The sequence below is a fragment of the Pelecanus crispus genome, chromosome 14 (genome assembly GCF_030463565.1).
Source record: "Pelecanus crispus isolate bPelCri1 chromosome 14, bPelCri1.pri, whole genome shotgun sequence".
Taxonomy (NCBI): Eukaryota; Metazoa; Chordata; class Aves; order Pelecaniformes; family Pelecanidae; genus Pelecanus; species Pelecanus crispus.
The window spans coordinates 3,682,224-3,699,464 of NC_134656.1; the positions used below are offsets into that span (position 1 = coordinate 3,682,224).

At 48.4% G+C, this 17,241-nt stretch overlaps 1 protein-coding gene across 1 annotated transcript; it reads right to left on the reverse strand.

Annotated features, from left to right (window-relative positions):
• Nucleotides 1-2,001: 2,001 nt before the first annotated feature.
• On the reverse strand, nucleotides 2,002-14,985 carry SLCO4A1 (solute carrier organic anion transporter family member 4A1). Its single transcript, XM_009484664.2, has 11 exons — nucleotides 14,160-14,985; nucleotides 12,964-13,054; nucleotides 11,998-12,119; nucleotides 11,568-11,679; nucleotides 6,550-6,704; nucleotides 5,673-5,868; nucleotides 4,920-5,085; nucleotides 4,126-4,298; nucleotides 3,668-3,732; nucleotides 2,973-3,121; nucleotides 2,002-2,151 (listed from the first exon to the last, which is right to left on the reverse strand). Exons 1-11 carry the CDS (start codon nucleotides 14,983-14,985, stop codon nucleotides 2,002-2,004), a joined length of 2,205 nt encoding a protein of 734 aa, XP_009482939.1.
• Nucleotides 14,986-17,241: the final 2,256 nt, after the last annotated feature.

Consider the following 17,241-nt stretch of genomic DNA (forward strand, 5'->3'; position numbering starts at 1 on the left):
TATAAACACTAGAATTGCATTGCAATATCCATATATATATATATATTTTAAGAAAAACTTCTACCTTTCATAAAGACATCATACATAAAATATGTCCCAAAATACATTCATGCATTTTCCCCATCTAAGATCCCTGCTTGTACCCAAAGTGTCTGTAAGCTGGGCAGGGCAATTGCTGGGCAACACCTGGAGACAGACTCATGTTTGCAGGTGGCTCCAAACCCAGGTGGAGGTTGCGAAGAAGCCTTTGGTGTTTGGGTTAGTTCCTGCGTCAGTGGGTCTAATCCTGCCTCCCTGGAAAACCAGGGCTCTCCTGCATGCTGTGCCCCATCAAAGCTGCGCCAGCTGCCCGTGTTCAAGCAGCCAAAAGCCACCCTCCATCTCACCCTTAGCACTTCTGATTTTTCCAGCAGTTACTGGAGATGCTCAAGTCTCTCCCAGCACTGGACACAGGCTGGGAAACAAGGGCTTTGGAAGTAGGAAGGTCACTACCTGGCTTTGGTGGAAGGGGATCTGTGAATGGAAGTAGCTGCTCTCTCGACTGCCATTGACCTGAAGATCGACCACGCTCCCAGCACCGCCATCCCTGTCTGCAACAGGAATGGCTTCGCCTCCACGCTGAGGGTCGGTCCTTTGTTAATGAAGGAAACAAATGTCCATCCCGTGTCCATTTATGAAAACATACACAAAATATACAAAAACATCTACAAAGTAATTCTAAGTAGCAGCCGGCACAAAAGAAGTGCCAGTTTTGCAGCTCAGTAATGTAGGTCCTGTTCCCGTGAACACGGTTTATACAGTGTAGGACGCCAGGGGCCGGCCACAGTCCTCCCCTGGAGCTGTACCTGGATCGTGTGGCTGTGCAAATACAGGCAGACTACGCACTAACCTTGCCTGATCTGGGTTGAGAGGGAAGCCAGACATACGCCCGTCCAAATTCCACTTTTCCCTCTCAGAAAGGTCCTGGTCAATATTGCAGGTGCACAGTCAAAGGTCATTTTGGGAATGCCACCCTCACTACTTGCAAGCAGGCCAGTTACAAGTCAGCACCCCCTTTCCACAAGGCAGTCTGTCTTTAGGGCATGCTATCCCTTAAGCTAGTGGTCTACAGCCAAACTAAATTCATTCTGACTTTTCTCATTTACCCAAACTCAATGTCTTCACAAAGCAACCCAAGAGAAGCATTGCATAGATCTGTATCTTATGTCTTCCCGCACCCAACAAACAGCGAGAAGGAAGTTCAAGTTTTGCACAGTACATTATAGAAGGCATCACCTTTAAATAACACAAGAAAAAAAAAAAATGAAGTGTCACCACGGTGTAAACCCTGCAATGAAATGAGGCAGTGAATGTACAGTGCTCGGCAGCTCTCAGGGATGGCTGCCTGTAGTGTACTGATGAATTTGCTAGACAAATCTCCTCTCAAACCTATGAATATGAACTTGCATAATTAGATAACCTGCTCCTGAACAAAAGGAGTGATGCTATGTGTCACAGGAAGGAGGACGACACTGTCGGGTCCGTCTGCTTTGCACACAGTAGTTTAAGGGCCAGTCATCCTCTTTGCAATGCAGACTGCAGAACAGCAGGACTCTTTTCAGGCTTCAGAAGTCTCAACAGAAGTTTTGCTACAGTTGGCTTTACAATTGAGATATTAGGGACCAGACCCTCTGGTGGTTTAAACCCCACATGCTCCATTGGAGTTACTGGTGCTTATTTCCACGAGTAGAGAACGTGGTCCTTGTTTGTCACAGACACAGAATAAAGCTATGGTAGCCCTTTCTTTAAATAAAATTAAATAACTGCATATGGCATCAGCGCACAATTTTAAATGTGCTTCTGCTGTTAAGAAAATAGCAAGCACACCAGTGGTTAATTAAATTATTTCTCTTGAACTAAAAAAGTGATAATGTTAATAGTAACTTAAAACCCCCTAGGGATCGCATAATGTCTTTTCATCGTATTTCTGAGACTGAGAAAGTCACTTCCTCGCGCACAGCGCTATATATCCTCTTGAGCCGTCAGGGAAGGTTTGTGTTCCTGGAGGTTACAGTTGCCATTTTCAGATGCATCCGAGTTGCCCGGAGCCAACTCTGGTGGTGGGGGTTTGTAGAGTAAATAGGCGACTATAAAGAAGGTCGTCCCAAGCACCTGCAGCCACAAAGACATCCCATTACTCTCTGCTCCCCCCAAAACCAGGCGCCTAGCCCTCATCTGGGATGAGATGTGCTGACCAAGCCTCGGGCAGGAGATGATGCTGAAGGCCAGCCTGGGCAGCAGACCACTGCACAGAGCCAGAGGGGGTAAAAATCTGGATTTAGCCAGCGCCACAGCAATGGGATAGTGAGAATTTGGAAAGCTGTTCAGCCCCACACCGGACACCTGGAGCACAGTGCTGTATGGACCAACACCGCCTGAGCCATTTGCTGGAAAGCTTTTGAAAGCCTCTTTATCACAGCAACTGCTAAACACCACCATCTAAGGCAAGTGCTTGTTTGGGAGCAGTTAAAATGATGGTTTTCAGCTAATAAATAAGAAACACACAGCTAACCTCTCATTTTCTAGCAGTGACCAGGAAATAGTTTACAGCCTGGCCACAATGCCATCCCTCACCCTCACCAACACACTGTAGTTATATATTTTACTCCACTTCTAGCAAAAAATCACATCAGTAACTGTTGGAAGAAGGAGAGATATTTCATATGGTGCAACAGAAGCTGTAAGCCTAGAAAGTAATGGGAATTTAAGAGAATGACGGTGCCTGGAGCACCATCACCTGGTGAGAAGCAAATGGAGCTTTTGCCTTCCCTGAGAACATTTCTTGTGCGAAGATCTAATTTGGGGGGGGGGGGGGGGGGAGCGGGGAGCATATCAGGACAACCCAATTTTACAAAATTCTCTCCCAGAGCAAAATGCTGTCTCCTAAAGAGCTACTTGCTTTATCAGAGAGTGAAGTTAACAGGCAGTATCACCTTGTAGACCAGTCCAGTGATGAGGGTGTATCGGCTCATGGCTGAGTTCTGGTAAACGTAGCAAGAACCTTGCTCGCCACACTGGTCCTGCCAGAGCAGGCAGGATTTATCAATCATGGACCCAAAGGCGATGGGGCCAGGGATGCTTCCTGTGAGAAGAGAGAGTGGACCTTCAGTTTAGGCAGCACCTACGCACCAGCCTTGCAAGACGCGAGGTGCTTGCAGAAAAGCATCGGAATCTGCTGCTACTGTGATTAAGCAAACTCATCCTGCAACATCTACAGCTGTGCCCAGAGCCACAAGGTACCCAAGATACACTGAATTTCAAGATCTGAGAGTCCAGTGGGTCTTTTGACCATCCTGACGTATATGTTGCACAAGAGCCAAGAGACAAACACAGGAGCTTCAATGCCTCTGCTCCTTTTTTCTTAAAATAAGGACACGTTGCCCAGACATGGCTCTTTGACTTCACCTGTGATGTGTTATAGAATCCTTCATTCAGTTTGCAAGCCATATGCGAAGGAATTAGATTCTTCTGAATGACAGCAAACAAGAGAAAACATCCTCCTTTCAACAGCCTGTGTCCTACCCCCTACTTTTCCAACCCAACGCGTTTTATTCTTAGGCAAGAGCTTGGCACACGCTCCACAAAGCCAATGGACCATATCGACGCCCAAATTCACTCTGTTCCATACCTAGCGTTCGTACTACAATCCACTGGATCCCGAGTGCGAATGACCTTTGCCTGTCGGAGACACACCTGGGGAACAAAAGAGTGTTTTAAACAAAAGATTGTTTAAAAATGCTGCCAGGCTGCATGGCACCTCCCCGCCCCACAATGCCACGCACTTGGGTCCGGCACGTTTGGGACCTCCATCCGCTCTGGAGATCAAGGTTCACCCCAGTGCAACGTCCCCCCACCACTGCAGCAAACTGGGACACACACATGCATGCCCCATGTCAGAGGATAGAGTTGCCAATGCTAAAGTTTTCTTTCCCAGCTAGACAGGGAAGGGAATTAATCCCGATGTCTCCGGGCTGCCAGTAACAAGGTGGTTCCCATCACACCTTCCCCGCGGCTTGAACCAGCAGGATAAAGCGGAGAGGCGGATTCTTGCAGCGCTGGTGGAGGACAAGGCGATCCTGTGCTTACCGCAGAGTGGCGGTCAGGGCAGGAACGCTGCTCAGGAAGGTGAAGAGGATCACCACGAACATGAAGCACAGGAGCAGGGACTTTCTCACACAAGAGGAGGTGCATTTCCCTGCCTCTGCGCTGCCAGGGCCGGGCAGGAGGGTTTTCTCGATGCAGCTACACTCACGATAGACCTGGGAAAGAAAGGCTGGTGGGCGCTTTGCCAAGGAGAGCACGTTGATTAGTCAAAGCTTTCAAAAGAAAGAAACTCAGGGAGGGCAGAAACCAGCTGGTTTTGCTCCCGGAGCAGAGCAAAGCAGAAATCAAGCTGCATTCTTGACACACCTCTGTTTCAAAACAGGTTATTAAATAAGAGAAATTAACTTTGCCAGGCAGTCCTTGAATGCTGAATGTCATCACTACCCTTCTTAAGCCTTTGCCTGTCTCCAGGAGCAACATGCTGGAAGGATGAGAAGGTGCACCATGTTCATTGAAGACCCAAAATAAGCATTGGGACAGGAATTAGGTGACTACCATGCTCCCTGCCTGCCTGGGTGATTTACCACAGATTTCAGCACAGTTTGACCCGGAATGAGGCAAAACCAGTTGGACACATTGAGAGAAGGAAAGCAGGGTGACCTCAGGGTACCTTCTGTCTTCATCCCAGGTGGTGCCTGAGAGCATCCATCCTGCACAGGGCTTTTATGCTCATTTGCAGCAAAACTCAAGCCTGTGGACACTTGTGCAGAGCCAGCTAAATCACTCCAAAGAAGATGGGCCACCACCTTGTTAATACACAGTGCTTTCAGACATACCTTCTTGCCATTCCTGAGGTTTTTAGCCACTTTTTTGCACCCGGCGTGGCAGGGAGAGTAATACATAATGTCATCGCTCCCACAGACAGGGCTGTAGGTCTCCTGCAGACAGCCACACTCAGCATTGCAGGCTGCTGTCAGGTTTAGGCGGCCACCAGGCAAAGCACTGAGGGAAACAGAGGAGCAGTCAGTTGGGGGGGACACTGAACAGCACTTTCCAGGAGGAAACGGTCAGAGCAAGAGGAGAGGAGGGGGCGGTAGGAGATGCAGTGGATCCCCAAGTAGCATAAAGTCAGGCTTAGGAAGGGTTTCATCCCACCCAATTTTAACCATGAACAGGAATCGTGTCCTGGAGCTGTCTCTCCCACAGCTACCAAGGGAGTTTAAGTGACCAGCTCATAGGGAGACACCTCCACTTGAAGAGGAGATTCCCACTTTTAGTCCAGTTTATCCCACTGGATAGAGATGGGGACCTTGTGAAGTAAACTGAAGAGTGGAGTAGCTCACACTCTGGTGCTGCTGAAATCCCTCCCTTGCTAAAGAGGGAGCCTCTTCCATAAAACTCCCAACTAGACACAAAAATTAGGACATCTATATTCCGGGTCTCAGTATCTGCCTGTAAGACTGACTGGACACCATCTTCCATCACCAACATATTCACAGATGGCTACCACCAGCACCATGTATTTGGGGTTATCATTCTACTCTGACCACGGCCATGCAGCACAAGACAGACAGGATGATTGTTATTACCTTCCCTCGTACATCTGGGTTACTCCTGCCATCGGCATGTTAGGGCAGTGAATAAAAAAAACGAATATAGCCAGCAGACTCGACACTGTGCAAAGTAAACACAATTTGATGATTCCTGAACAGCGGAGTTTAAATTTATTCACAAGGAAACCTCCCAGGAATGTGCCTACCCCTCCAGCTGGCACGACCAGGTAACCTGAAAAAAAGGGAAAAAACCCCACGAGCAAGTTTAGAAATGTCAGCAACGAGTTTTCGTGTCTGAATACATTAACTGCAGAGTGTTTGCATGAGAATAACCCCTTAGTTGCTGTGTGGCTTCTTGGTGGGAGTTCAGTGGACTTTCCTACAGTAGGTGGTCCTCCGTAACAGCTCAGATAACACGGCGTGAGCCTGGTAAGGCAGCTTTTCCTATCCAGAGATCTTAAAACAGACTCTTGAGGAGAGCATCATGAGTATTGATGCTTGTTGGACACCACTTCCCCGGTCTACAATACAGCAGCTAAGTGAGGACCTTCCCAGTTTTGGGATGCTGACAAAATATGTCCCTCAGCTCAGGCATCCCTTGTTAAAGGAAACATTTAGTTAATGTTTCCTGGTAATGCACTAGAAGAAACAGACTCCAATTATTTTGCCTTCCTCTAGAGGGTAACAGATGGCTACAGAAGTGACACATTTCTTCCTGATGCCAGTAGACACAGCTCTAAAACCACACTTGGTACAGATGTGCTGACGGGAAACAACCCTATCTAATAGCTGAAGACAATAACCGCTCTGTAAATGAACTCCAAAGTGTGTTTGTCTCCATTCTAAATGAGCTACAGTGCTCTTGTATTTGTAGGCAAAATAGGAAAACATTGCAAAAACCTGGTTTCCTTACCAAAAAAGGTAGCAGCTTCAGAGGCACTTAAACTAAACTGAGACTCCAGGAACTTGGGTCCAAACGTGGACATTCCAGCAATGAGGGTGGCTTCAGTCGCTCCCGCTAAGCAGAGGAAGATGAAGGTGGGGTTCTTCAGAAGCAGCAGTACTGATCTGGGAAGGACAAATATACTGGAATTGAATCACTGTAGCACATTTGCATTTCAGGTCTGTCCCCTATCTTCAAGTCAGAAGGACCACACATAAGACAAGGCAGCATCCCATCACAGAGTATCTCTTCAAAAGGAAAAAAAAAACCAAAAAAACCCCAGGGAGCTAGTTGGAGTTTGAAAGAGCAGTGAGCTTCTCCACTTACGACTGTCAAGTCCTACCAGCCAAGGAAGGATGCTGAGGATACCCTCACCTCTCCCTATGTACCTGCACAGAGTAGATGTTGCTGCTTTGTGGAGATAGTCTCCACTGCAGGTGGGGATCAACAAATTTGCCCTCAAACTCTGCCTTGTCTCTCATGTGCCAACCTGCTCTGGCTCTTGTTCCTACTGGGTGTTGTCCTGACTATCTTCAGGCGCCTAACAGACATGCTTACCCTGGCCATCTTTTACAGCTCCATTGGCTACAGCCAACCACCAAGGGAATCTGAGGAGCATCAACCAAACACCTAAAACAGGAGGGAATAATCTGGGATTCTTCTCTGTGGATCTCATGAGGGCACCAGATAGGTCTATTTATTTCATGTGCATGTTCAAAACGGGGACTGGATACCAGCAGTGTGTGTGTGTGATATAATTCACACTCGGGGTGCCCACAACTTCTATATGGATGACTTCAGTGGTAATTTTCCAACATTTAGGGTCAGGCTGAGTATTTTCCATTCCTAAATAGGGCAATACTGAGAGGACACTACTCCTCACCAAATCTCAGTCGTTTCAAGGTTTTATCAGTCCCTGATGGCAGTTATCTTGAGACCTCCAACTCAACCAAGAGCAAGGAACAAAGTTGTATTACATCCTCACATATGCACATGCTAATCATGTGCACCCATGTCCTCATAAGAATAACAATCTCTGATAACCATGGATGTTTTGCAGCTCAGGGGAAATACCAGGCAAGCCTTTCTATATGGAGGAAACACCTCCAAGACACCTTATATCCCACTGGAAAACAGAAAGCAATCTTTCTCCCACAATCTAAGCACAGTTTTACTTTAAGCTTAATGTATAAGTTGAGCAAATACATTTTATTTTCGACCCACCGGGATTTAGTAGGAGCCACAGATATGCCTGAAAAATTGCCATGTGTCATTTATATGCAGAAAGATGATCCGGCAACAATTCCATCTCCGAGACACAGAAACACCCTCGGGCACATGGGATGGTCTCAATTATCTCTCACTATCTCGGATATTGGACTAAGAGAGTTGACGCTGCTTTGCAGGGGGTGTTTTGTAATGAGCTTGAAATTCTGCCGCATGACTTTCCCCAAGCCTAGCCCAGACCAGTACCACAGATCACCCCATTTCTGAGAAAGGCACAAACCCATCATGCCGCAGCAATGGCAGTGACTGGGATGCCGTGGGATTCGCACTAAATTGAAAGGCACAGTCACCTACCACCTACTGCTTTGGAGGAAATGTGAAATCAGAGAAAACCTACTGTAGTACAACCGAGGGAGTGACGTGCTCAGGCTCAGCATCAGATTTATGCAACTTTACCCACATAAAGCAGAGAATTTCATTATACCAAAAGAACACAGAAGCAGCACACATTTTCACACCTTGATTACAGGGGGCTTTATACTAAGCACTGTCTAGCTGTTAGGATTAGTTTAATTTACTAATTTCCACGAATGATCTTTTTGACTGTGCTTTACTTGGAAGCACAAAGCCTAATCTCTTAGCGAGAAAACACTTGTGGACCTTGTGGCTGATGCAGAAAATGTACAAAGCCTTCAGCTTTTTACAGTTCAAGAGAAAAAAGAGGAGTTGTCCCCTGGCACTAGCGTGACTTCATGCCTGTTGGCTAAAAGTGACAGGTTAGACTTGCAGGTAGGAAAATGCCGAGGAGCTCCTTTCAGCGCTAAGAGTAAGGATTTACTCACGTAATTCAATCTGTTTGTAGACAGAAGATGTAGTTGTGAGGCGCTACGGCACATAAAACCTTACCAAAGTCAACACAGACCTTTTCGTTGCTATCAGTAGGACTTTAAACACACCCAGAAACCACCTAACTCTTGAATAGTCTTCACTGTCCTCAGTTCTTGCAGCCAAAGGAATTTCAGGAGGCTCAGCGCTGCTAAGAGAAGAATCCCACCATCTATTAAAGCCTGATCCTGCAAGTCTTCCCTGATATGGGCACATATAGGTACTCTTTCCTCATGTAATGGTCCTGCTGAGTAGGTTGGGACCACCTGTACAATCAGAGCCCGCTCCTCTGAGAAACACTTGCCTGCCCAGGACACCCCAGACTGTAACAGAGTACAGCCACAAGCTAATGAGTCATTAACCATAGATGGATATTTATGCAATCTTAGAGTGAATGGGGACTTTTCCAGCACAAAATGACACCTATTGTCACCACCACCAAGGGAACGGAGGACAGTATGTATGTCTTGCAGGAATGTAAACCAACCTCATTTACAACATACGGAAGCTGTAGTAAAGCCACGAGACAAACTGAAGCCCCACCCTGCCACCTAATCCAAGAGGGATGAGTGAAATATTGACCGTAGCTTCTCGTGTTGAAGATCAGGGCTTGACAGACCAGTGAGTGACCCTCACAAACTCTGTCCTGTAGCTCGCTAGGACAAAGCCTCCTCTCCTGGCACAGCTCTACCTGTCTTCCGTTTGAATCCCTCTGCACTGACAGCAGGGGTTATTTCATGAGAGCAATCATATGGAACCAGAGAAAGGAAAATGCTATTTTATCAGACTTTTGCAACCCAAGAATTAAGACAGAAGTCTCTTCAGGGCAGAGGATTAAGCTGTATGGGCTGCATTCCTGTAAGCTCCTGCTCTTAGGCAGCACTGTGAATACAGCAGTTCATTAAGCTCCTCTAGAAAGGACCTGATGGCATGGAATAGTATTTTATTTCATCAGTATTTCTGCTTATCTTTCTGAGACTCTTACTGTCCATACTGTGAGAAAATGTGTAGCATCTGATCCCTTACTAAACAAAAGCAACAGTGTCCCTTGGCCTCATTCTCCAGCCTGGTCCACATGTCCCCAAGAGTTGCATGCACAGATGTGATCTCCTCTTTAATGCAAGTTTCCAGAATAGCAACCCTTTAAGGCACTTCCCTTTTAATAATCAAAAGCAGGGAACACAAAAGTCTGTTGGGTTTTTGCTTTCAAACGAAAACCACACTAAGGTCTGGACTGATCTGAATTATTTGATACGAGTTGCCCACCTTCCCACCTTCGGGTATTTGTTCTTCAGGAACGAGGGGTGAAAGACAACAGTCCTGGAGGATGACTGCCTCCGCACCTGCTGTCAGACAGCCTTCCCTGAGAAACAGTGGGAGCTTTGCTCCAGATAAGCACAAAAAGCATCAACCACTGAATTTCATCCCTGTCTGCTACCCTGTTTGTGTTGGGTTTAATCATAACCTTATCATTATTTAAATGCAGGTTTTGAATTTAATTTCCGTGTGGAGAACAAAATGTGGCCTCGGAAAATGGCACCCAGTCAAGAATGCCATTTAATAACAGTATTGAAATCTGTTCAGCGTAATATTCTTCATAAAACTGCCTTAGCCCCTGGTAAACTTCCTATGAAGTCTCCAAGAATTTCAGACCAATGCGAGTAGTTGCATTGACGCAACACAGAGCGACTGCTGCTGAAAACTCCCGTGCTGAGCACCTGCTTCAATCCTCCTCTGCCAGCCCAAACACCACAACTAAAGTTCAGAATTGCTGGCAGCGGCACGGGGTTTGGCAACACTGAATGTTTGCCTTTGCATGGGGCAGCCATCGCGCATGGATGCAAACTCCTCCCTAAGAATGGTCCTGGGAGAAATACAAAAAAGAAAAATCCTGCCCTTATTGACTGCAAGCTCCGAAAGGAATTGATACCCAGATATCCCTGCAACATCCAGAGCTTGCACACCAGCTACACCCAAGCTGTAAGTAAAGCAGCACCTCTCCCCCTTCCCTCCATTTAAATACAACTCAACACACGCATACAAAAAAAATCAAAAAGATTTCAAAGATCCATAGCAAATGTTTCCAGGTTAAAAGACCACATTTCATTTTGGCCACTCGCTTGTTCCCACACAGGATCCCTTTAAACCGTTTCCTACCAAACCTCCTTTGGCGCGAGCGTGCTCGCCCACACTACGGAGCCAAGCAGCGGCCCTGTGATTAAGCACGCAGGGGTTAACGGAACGGAAAGCTACAGTGCAAGGTGTCTTGTTCCCTGGATTTGGAATGGAGCTATAAAAGTCGGGGGGTTTGTTTCCTCTCTTTTCTCATTAAAAGGACAAAACAGGGATCTAACACAAGCAAAAATAGAGGAAAGGAAGACAAGCCCCGAGGGGGCGGAGAGGAGACAATGTTGGACAACACCCAATTGGGCCAGGTGAGGCCAGACAGGAGCAGACAGGAAGAAATAATGCCGCTGGGGAGAGGGAATGAGGTGGCAATGCCTGTGCACCTCCTGTCACCTACAGGCTGGCACGAAGCCACTCTCGGTGAAACTCAATACGTTGCATATGACTGCAGGTGGATTTTCATACGTGGATGTGAGCTTCTGAAAACCAGAGACAGGACCAGCCACGTGTCCCCTGCTCCACCATGCGACCCCCAGCACAATTTCCAGTTCAGCCCATTTGCCAAGAGCCCCCAGCTGCTGACGGGACCAGGCGCTTTGCAACCTCCTCTGTGAGGAAGTGCCATCGCTACGTTTGAAGATGGGCAAAACCTTTTAGCTAGCATCGCAGAAAGCAAGCTCAGTTTGGGGCCATTGCTCTCGCTTCTGGGGAGGACTCCCTGAACCGCAGGTGGGGGGTCGTTTTCTCACCGAGGCAGATCTTTAACTGTTTTCCCAAAGTCTGGATCCGACGCTTTTTTGTGGCTCCCATCCTTTAGCTGATGAGCCTCCGACACCCTCATAACGATATACCGCTGGGATCCTGAAAACGAGAGGCAAATGGGAACAAGGAGCATATGAGACATGGGATACAGATGCTACCAAAGCAGGATTTGCAGGGGGAAAACACAAGACAACCACCTCCCTCTGCCAGCGGCTGCAAGGGAGGAGCAGGTAAACAGGCAGCTGGGAAGCCACAGGGGTGAAATCCATGTAGGAATTACAATTTAAATACTGGAAGCTCTTCCTCTACCCCTGTGTCCCCAGCTACACGCGTGCATGAGGATGGAAGCCCCAAGGCAAGCGTGAGCACCGTGCAGTCCCACACCCAATTCCCTTGAGCCACGGCGGAGCCGCGTACCTGGGAGGCGCTGGGGGTACCCCAGGATGGGGATGGAGATGAGGAGGGAGGCTGCTCCGGCCCCGAGGAAGCCGATCCACCATGCCCCCACCCACAGCGTGTTCTCCGGGGTGATGCCGATCCTGTAAGAAACGAAGCCGAAAGGACACAAGGGAGAGAGGCGGCGGTTTGAAACGGAGCGGGAGAGCTCGGCATGCCTCTCGCTGGAGCTGGCAGGGTTGGGGGGCATAAGGGGGACGTCAGCAAAGGAAACCAAGCTCTGGCTTCTCCCACGGTGATCTGCTGGGGATGCCACGTCCACCATCCCTCCTGCCACACCAGCGCGCTGCCTGCCTTACCGGAGAGCACAACACTTAACCAGCCCCAGAAACGACATCATTTAATTGTCCTTTAATCTCTGGCTTGCACATTCACCTCTCCCCACTTCATTTGTGCTTTGGGGGTTGTTATGATCCTTGTTCCACCCGAGAGCCACCCCGTGCAAGAAAACTGGTGGAATTACCCCATTCTGTCCCCCAGAAACCTGCTCCCCCTTTTTTAACCCATTCGTCTGCCAAAGAGCCTGGAAGGAGATAAGAATAAATTACAAATACTAGGAAGCAAGGAGGGACTAAGCACCCTGGCTGGATTACCAGAAGGATGAACAGCACTGCCGCTAGCATTGCCTCATCAGGGAACTCATTCAAAAAATTCACCTGCTGCCTGTGGCCTCATTAGCGCAGGCAGCGCAGCGTGAGGAAGGATTTAAGCCGACAGGTTTGTCAGCAATTTTCTTCCAGTGACAGCATTAATGCGAGCCACCCTTCCAGCCTCAGCACCCCTGCAGAAACACCGCTGAACACCATGGGCACGTTTCCACCCAGCCACCAGGTCATTTCTCCAGATTATTATTATTATTATTTTTTACCCCAAAAGGAAAAATAGAGCATAAAGAAAAAGGAACAAGATTATTTTTTAGCCACTTACTCTCTGCCAATTTCAGTATAAATATTTAGAAACATTCCTCCTACCAGATAACCCGCTGCAGGCCCAAGGATTGCAGCAGTGTAGAAAACAGCTGAAAGGGAAAACAAGCTGTGTTAGACAAACAGCAGCGTTTCAGGCAGGGATGCTGCGGAGCACTGCCGGAGCGCAGCATCCCCCGCAGCCCCATCCCCTCCTGGATCCGGGACGCTCAGCCTCCGACCGCCTCGCACCCCACTCCCTAAGCCACCGAGAGGCAAAGGCAGTCTTGACAAGTCTTCATCTCACACTTATGTCCCAGGGAAACTTTTGCATCCAGCCTGGGAATTTTTATAGCATGGGGCAGGCAAAATTGGTTCAGTGGAAAACCGTATTTAGGTAGTACTGTTTTATTATTTAGCAGGGATGTAGCTGACCCCGCTGCCACACGGCGACTGCCGGCGCGATGAGCAGCGGCGTTGTCTCCCCGCTGGCAATACACAACGTCTGTGCTAAACGCGGCACCGCTGACACTTATTTCGGTCTGCTGCCACGGAAAGATCATCAACTTACTGACGATCTCCTTGCGATCTCCTTCTCTCCCTGCACAGCCTTCTGATACAGCAGCAGGGGCAGACTGCTAAATTTTGAACTTGCTAAAAGGTCAGCCCTTTCAGTGATTTTACCCAACAGGACTGCAAGTATTTGGCAATTGCTAAGTGATCAGCGATAACGGAGGAGAGGAGCGAGCTGAACCTCTTCCCTCGGTGAAGCTTGGCTGCGCTTTGCACCAGCAGTATCTGAGCAGCCCAGCGACTGTCCCTGCTGTGCTGTGGCACTAAAGAGGTGACGTCCCCTTGCACGGATGGGGTTGTTTGCCAGAGATGCTAATGCCACACATGCTCTGGGGCACGCTGGAGGGCTCTCCCCAGCTGGCCCCGTGCCGGGAGCAGAAGGCACCTCCTGATCTGCCAGGACATGCGTCGCAGGAGTGAAAATACCCAGCTGCACTTACAGTTCCTGCCTGTAAATAATCAAAACATCCCCAACAGCTGCCACTTCCCTCCAATTACCACCTCGCCCATTATCAGGAACAAAAGACCGGGAGCACCTCTCGTGAAATTGCTCAGGGCGGCCTGTTTTGTGCCAAGGCAGATGGACCAGCTCTCCCTCCCATCACCCAGCTCTTGGGTTCCAGCTGCCCCTCTGGCTTGACTCACCAATGTACACAGGGGAGTAGTTAGTCTTGACGTTTTCATCTAAATAGGTGACGCCGAGCGTGTAGAGTGGCGTGGCTCCCATCCCATGCAGGAACTGCCCCAGCATGAAGACGAACCTGTAGCTGGAGAGGCTGGAGGCAGCCTGGGTGCAGGGCAGGCTCTGGTTCCCCCCGCAGATGCCCACCTCCACTGCCGAACGCGCCTCATACCGTCCCGTGGTGAAGTGGGGCAAGGCGAAGATCAGGGAGCCCAAGCCCATGACCAGCACGCCCCACCCCAGCCATCGTGGTTTGTGGCCATTCCCCCCAAAATAGCTGACAAAGGTCAAGCAGACGCACGCCGCGATGTCGTAGGAGCTGGCGATCAGCCCGCTCTGGTAGCTGTGGAGGTCGAAGCGCCGCTCGATGGAGGTGATGACTGTGTTGATGAAGCCGTTCACTGTCATGCCTTGCAGGAAGGAGGCCACGCAGAGGAAGAACAAGACGCCCTTGGATGTGTTAAAGAGCTGTAAGCACCCAGGGGTGAACCCCCCCCAACCACACGCCAGTTCCTCCCCTTCGGCCGACACGTATTTAATCCCTTCATTGAGTTGGGTCTCCTCCTCTCCCGGGGTGGTGGAGCAGAGGGGTTCGGCGCACGAGTCGGAGGGGCTGGGCACGCCAGAAGATGCCATGCCGTTGCTCAGCAGGGTGCCGCACGGCTCCCGCCCGCTCGGGGGGCTGAAGGTCTGGCCGGCCTTGCTGGGAGGAGGAGATGGGTGGGAGAAGTCAAGCGTCTGAGTGAAACAAAAGCCATTCTCTCCAGTTGAATTCTGGGGCATTGCCATGAACGGGAACGCAGAGCCGAGCAGCAGGTCAAGGTGGGGCTGGTGGCCAGGGTGGCTTTGTGGGGCGGCGAGGACCTGCCTGTCCGGGAGATGCAATTTTCAACGCTTACACCAGCAGGGAGATGGTGAAGGTCTGAGCCAAGACCATTCTGATCTGTGAAGAGAGAATTTTTACACATGCCTTTATAAAAGGCTATGCTCAAACCCCTCAAATATTGTTCCTTTTTTTTTTTTTAATAAGTATTAGCATTTCACTGTGCAGTTCAGCTGGATGTGTGCCCTCCACCATGGTGGGTGTTGGTACCTCAGGTATTGGGGCACCATTAATATTACAGAAAAAACCCAAAACATTCAAGAGCATTAAAAAAAAAAAAAAGTGCACCTCCTAGTACAGCCTCTTATCCCTCCTCTTGACGAGACCCCGGTTAGACACCAGGCCCTCACTCCGCCAGCCGCAACCTCTGCCCCTCTCCTTCCCCCTGCAGAGAACGGTGAGCACCGCTACAAGTTTCCCACTGTTAAAAGTCCTTTGGTCTCTCTTTCACACTCTGCCAATAACAGTTTATAATTATCCTGAAAAGTTTCCACAGTCAGACTGATTTTATTCCAAGCCCTCAGATCTGTTTACAACTACTCAGTAAAATCCTTTCTATAACTAATTAGACTACATGCCATTTCAGAGCGAGCTGGAGGGCAGAGGCAGCTGACTCTAACCTGATTACCGATGCAGACTGCCGCCTTTCAACCGGTTCCTGTGCATCGCAGCACCTGATCCTGCTGGCAACCAAGAGTATTTTTTCAGCCTTGGCTGAACTATAAATATGAAAACAATAAGGTTCTCCCTTGAATGCTGGTCTTAAATATACAACATATGCTAGGCAAGAACTGTTTTATTAGAGAGCATCTTCAAAGCATCTTGTTTCCCAATATTTTTTGTCAATATCTGTTTGAGAGGTTCCTATAAAAACGTTCCTCTTGAGATCACAATAAGCCTCATCAGCAGGGAACGGGAAAAACAGGCATTTGTTTCCCCAGTAAAATGAACCATGTTCAGATTGCTGTAACCTGGGAATACTGCAGCCTTTGGTGAATAAATTAATATTCATCTGTGTGTTGCTGCAAAAACTTCATGACATTTCTTGCTAGATAATGGCGTGCACGAGCACCGACGTGCTTCCCTGTACCGGCAGTTCTTGCAGGCACTGGGGCAGGAGGACTTGGCAGAACGTGATGCTTCGAGCAGCATCAAGGTCCTGCTCCCACCCCAGAAGGACAGAGGACAGACCACTTAGTGCAAGAAAACTTTCAACATCCAGGTCAGTCATGCTACAGCAGGTCTGGTCCTCAAGGTAAGTTAAACAAATGAGATCCACCTTTCATTTGCAAATAATTCTATCTTAATTACGCTGTCTGGGGAGCAGAGTACACAGAATATTTCAGGGTCCAGCATTCAGTAGGAATTTGATGACAGTGCAGGGCAGGGCGTGCTTGGCAGCCAGGAGGGCGCTGCTTTTCAGGTCCACACTAGACTCCTCCAGGTAACTTCTACTTTAGCTGGCTGGGTACAGTGCAGGATAACTTTGATGTGTAACATGTAAATGCAAAACCTAAGTGCAGGTGTTGAAATTTTGCTGCAGAGACAGACTGTTGTAATGCGCTGGCACAAAAAGATAATGCCTTGGATGTACGACTATGTGTTTTCACTTTTTCCTCCCTCCAATGCCCTTATGACTTACAGCTCTAAATATATTTTCTCATCTTTGGATGCAATAATGGAAACAATAAATAAGCATGCTTTAGCACTCTAATTATTAAAGTCAGAAGTGATTATTAGGTACCAGATCAGGCTCCAAGGGTCAGAACTGGTCATATTACCCCGGTGTAAATCAAAAGTACCTCCTGCATGGCAGCCAGCTGACGTCAGCTGCACGTTTCCTATATCAAACATAAATCTGACGTTACATTTACTGCACTTGTGAAGAAGGTTGCTTGGCTAGGGACTGATTTCGCTGTCACTCATTTCAGTAGATTAAAAAAGCCCATCTCTGTTAGTTAGCTGATGCAACCAAGAGCTCCCAAACTGGCACACCTTCACCCTGGAGGAAACGCTCCTACTGCCTCTTTACCAGCACTGGGGTATCTCCTTTGATACATCATGAATATATATTGGTATTTCCATATTTCATAAGTCAGGAAAGTGATTACAGCTTATCATTCAAGTTTCTTCTCCTTGAAGTAGCAGGAGTCCGGGCCACT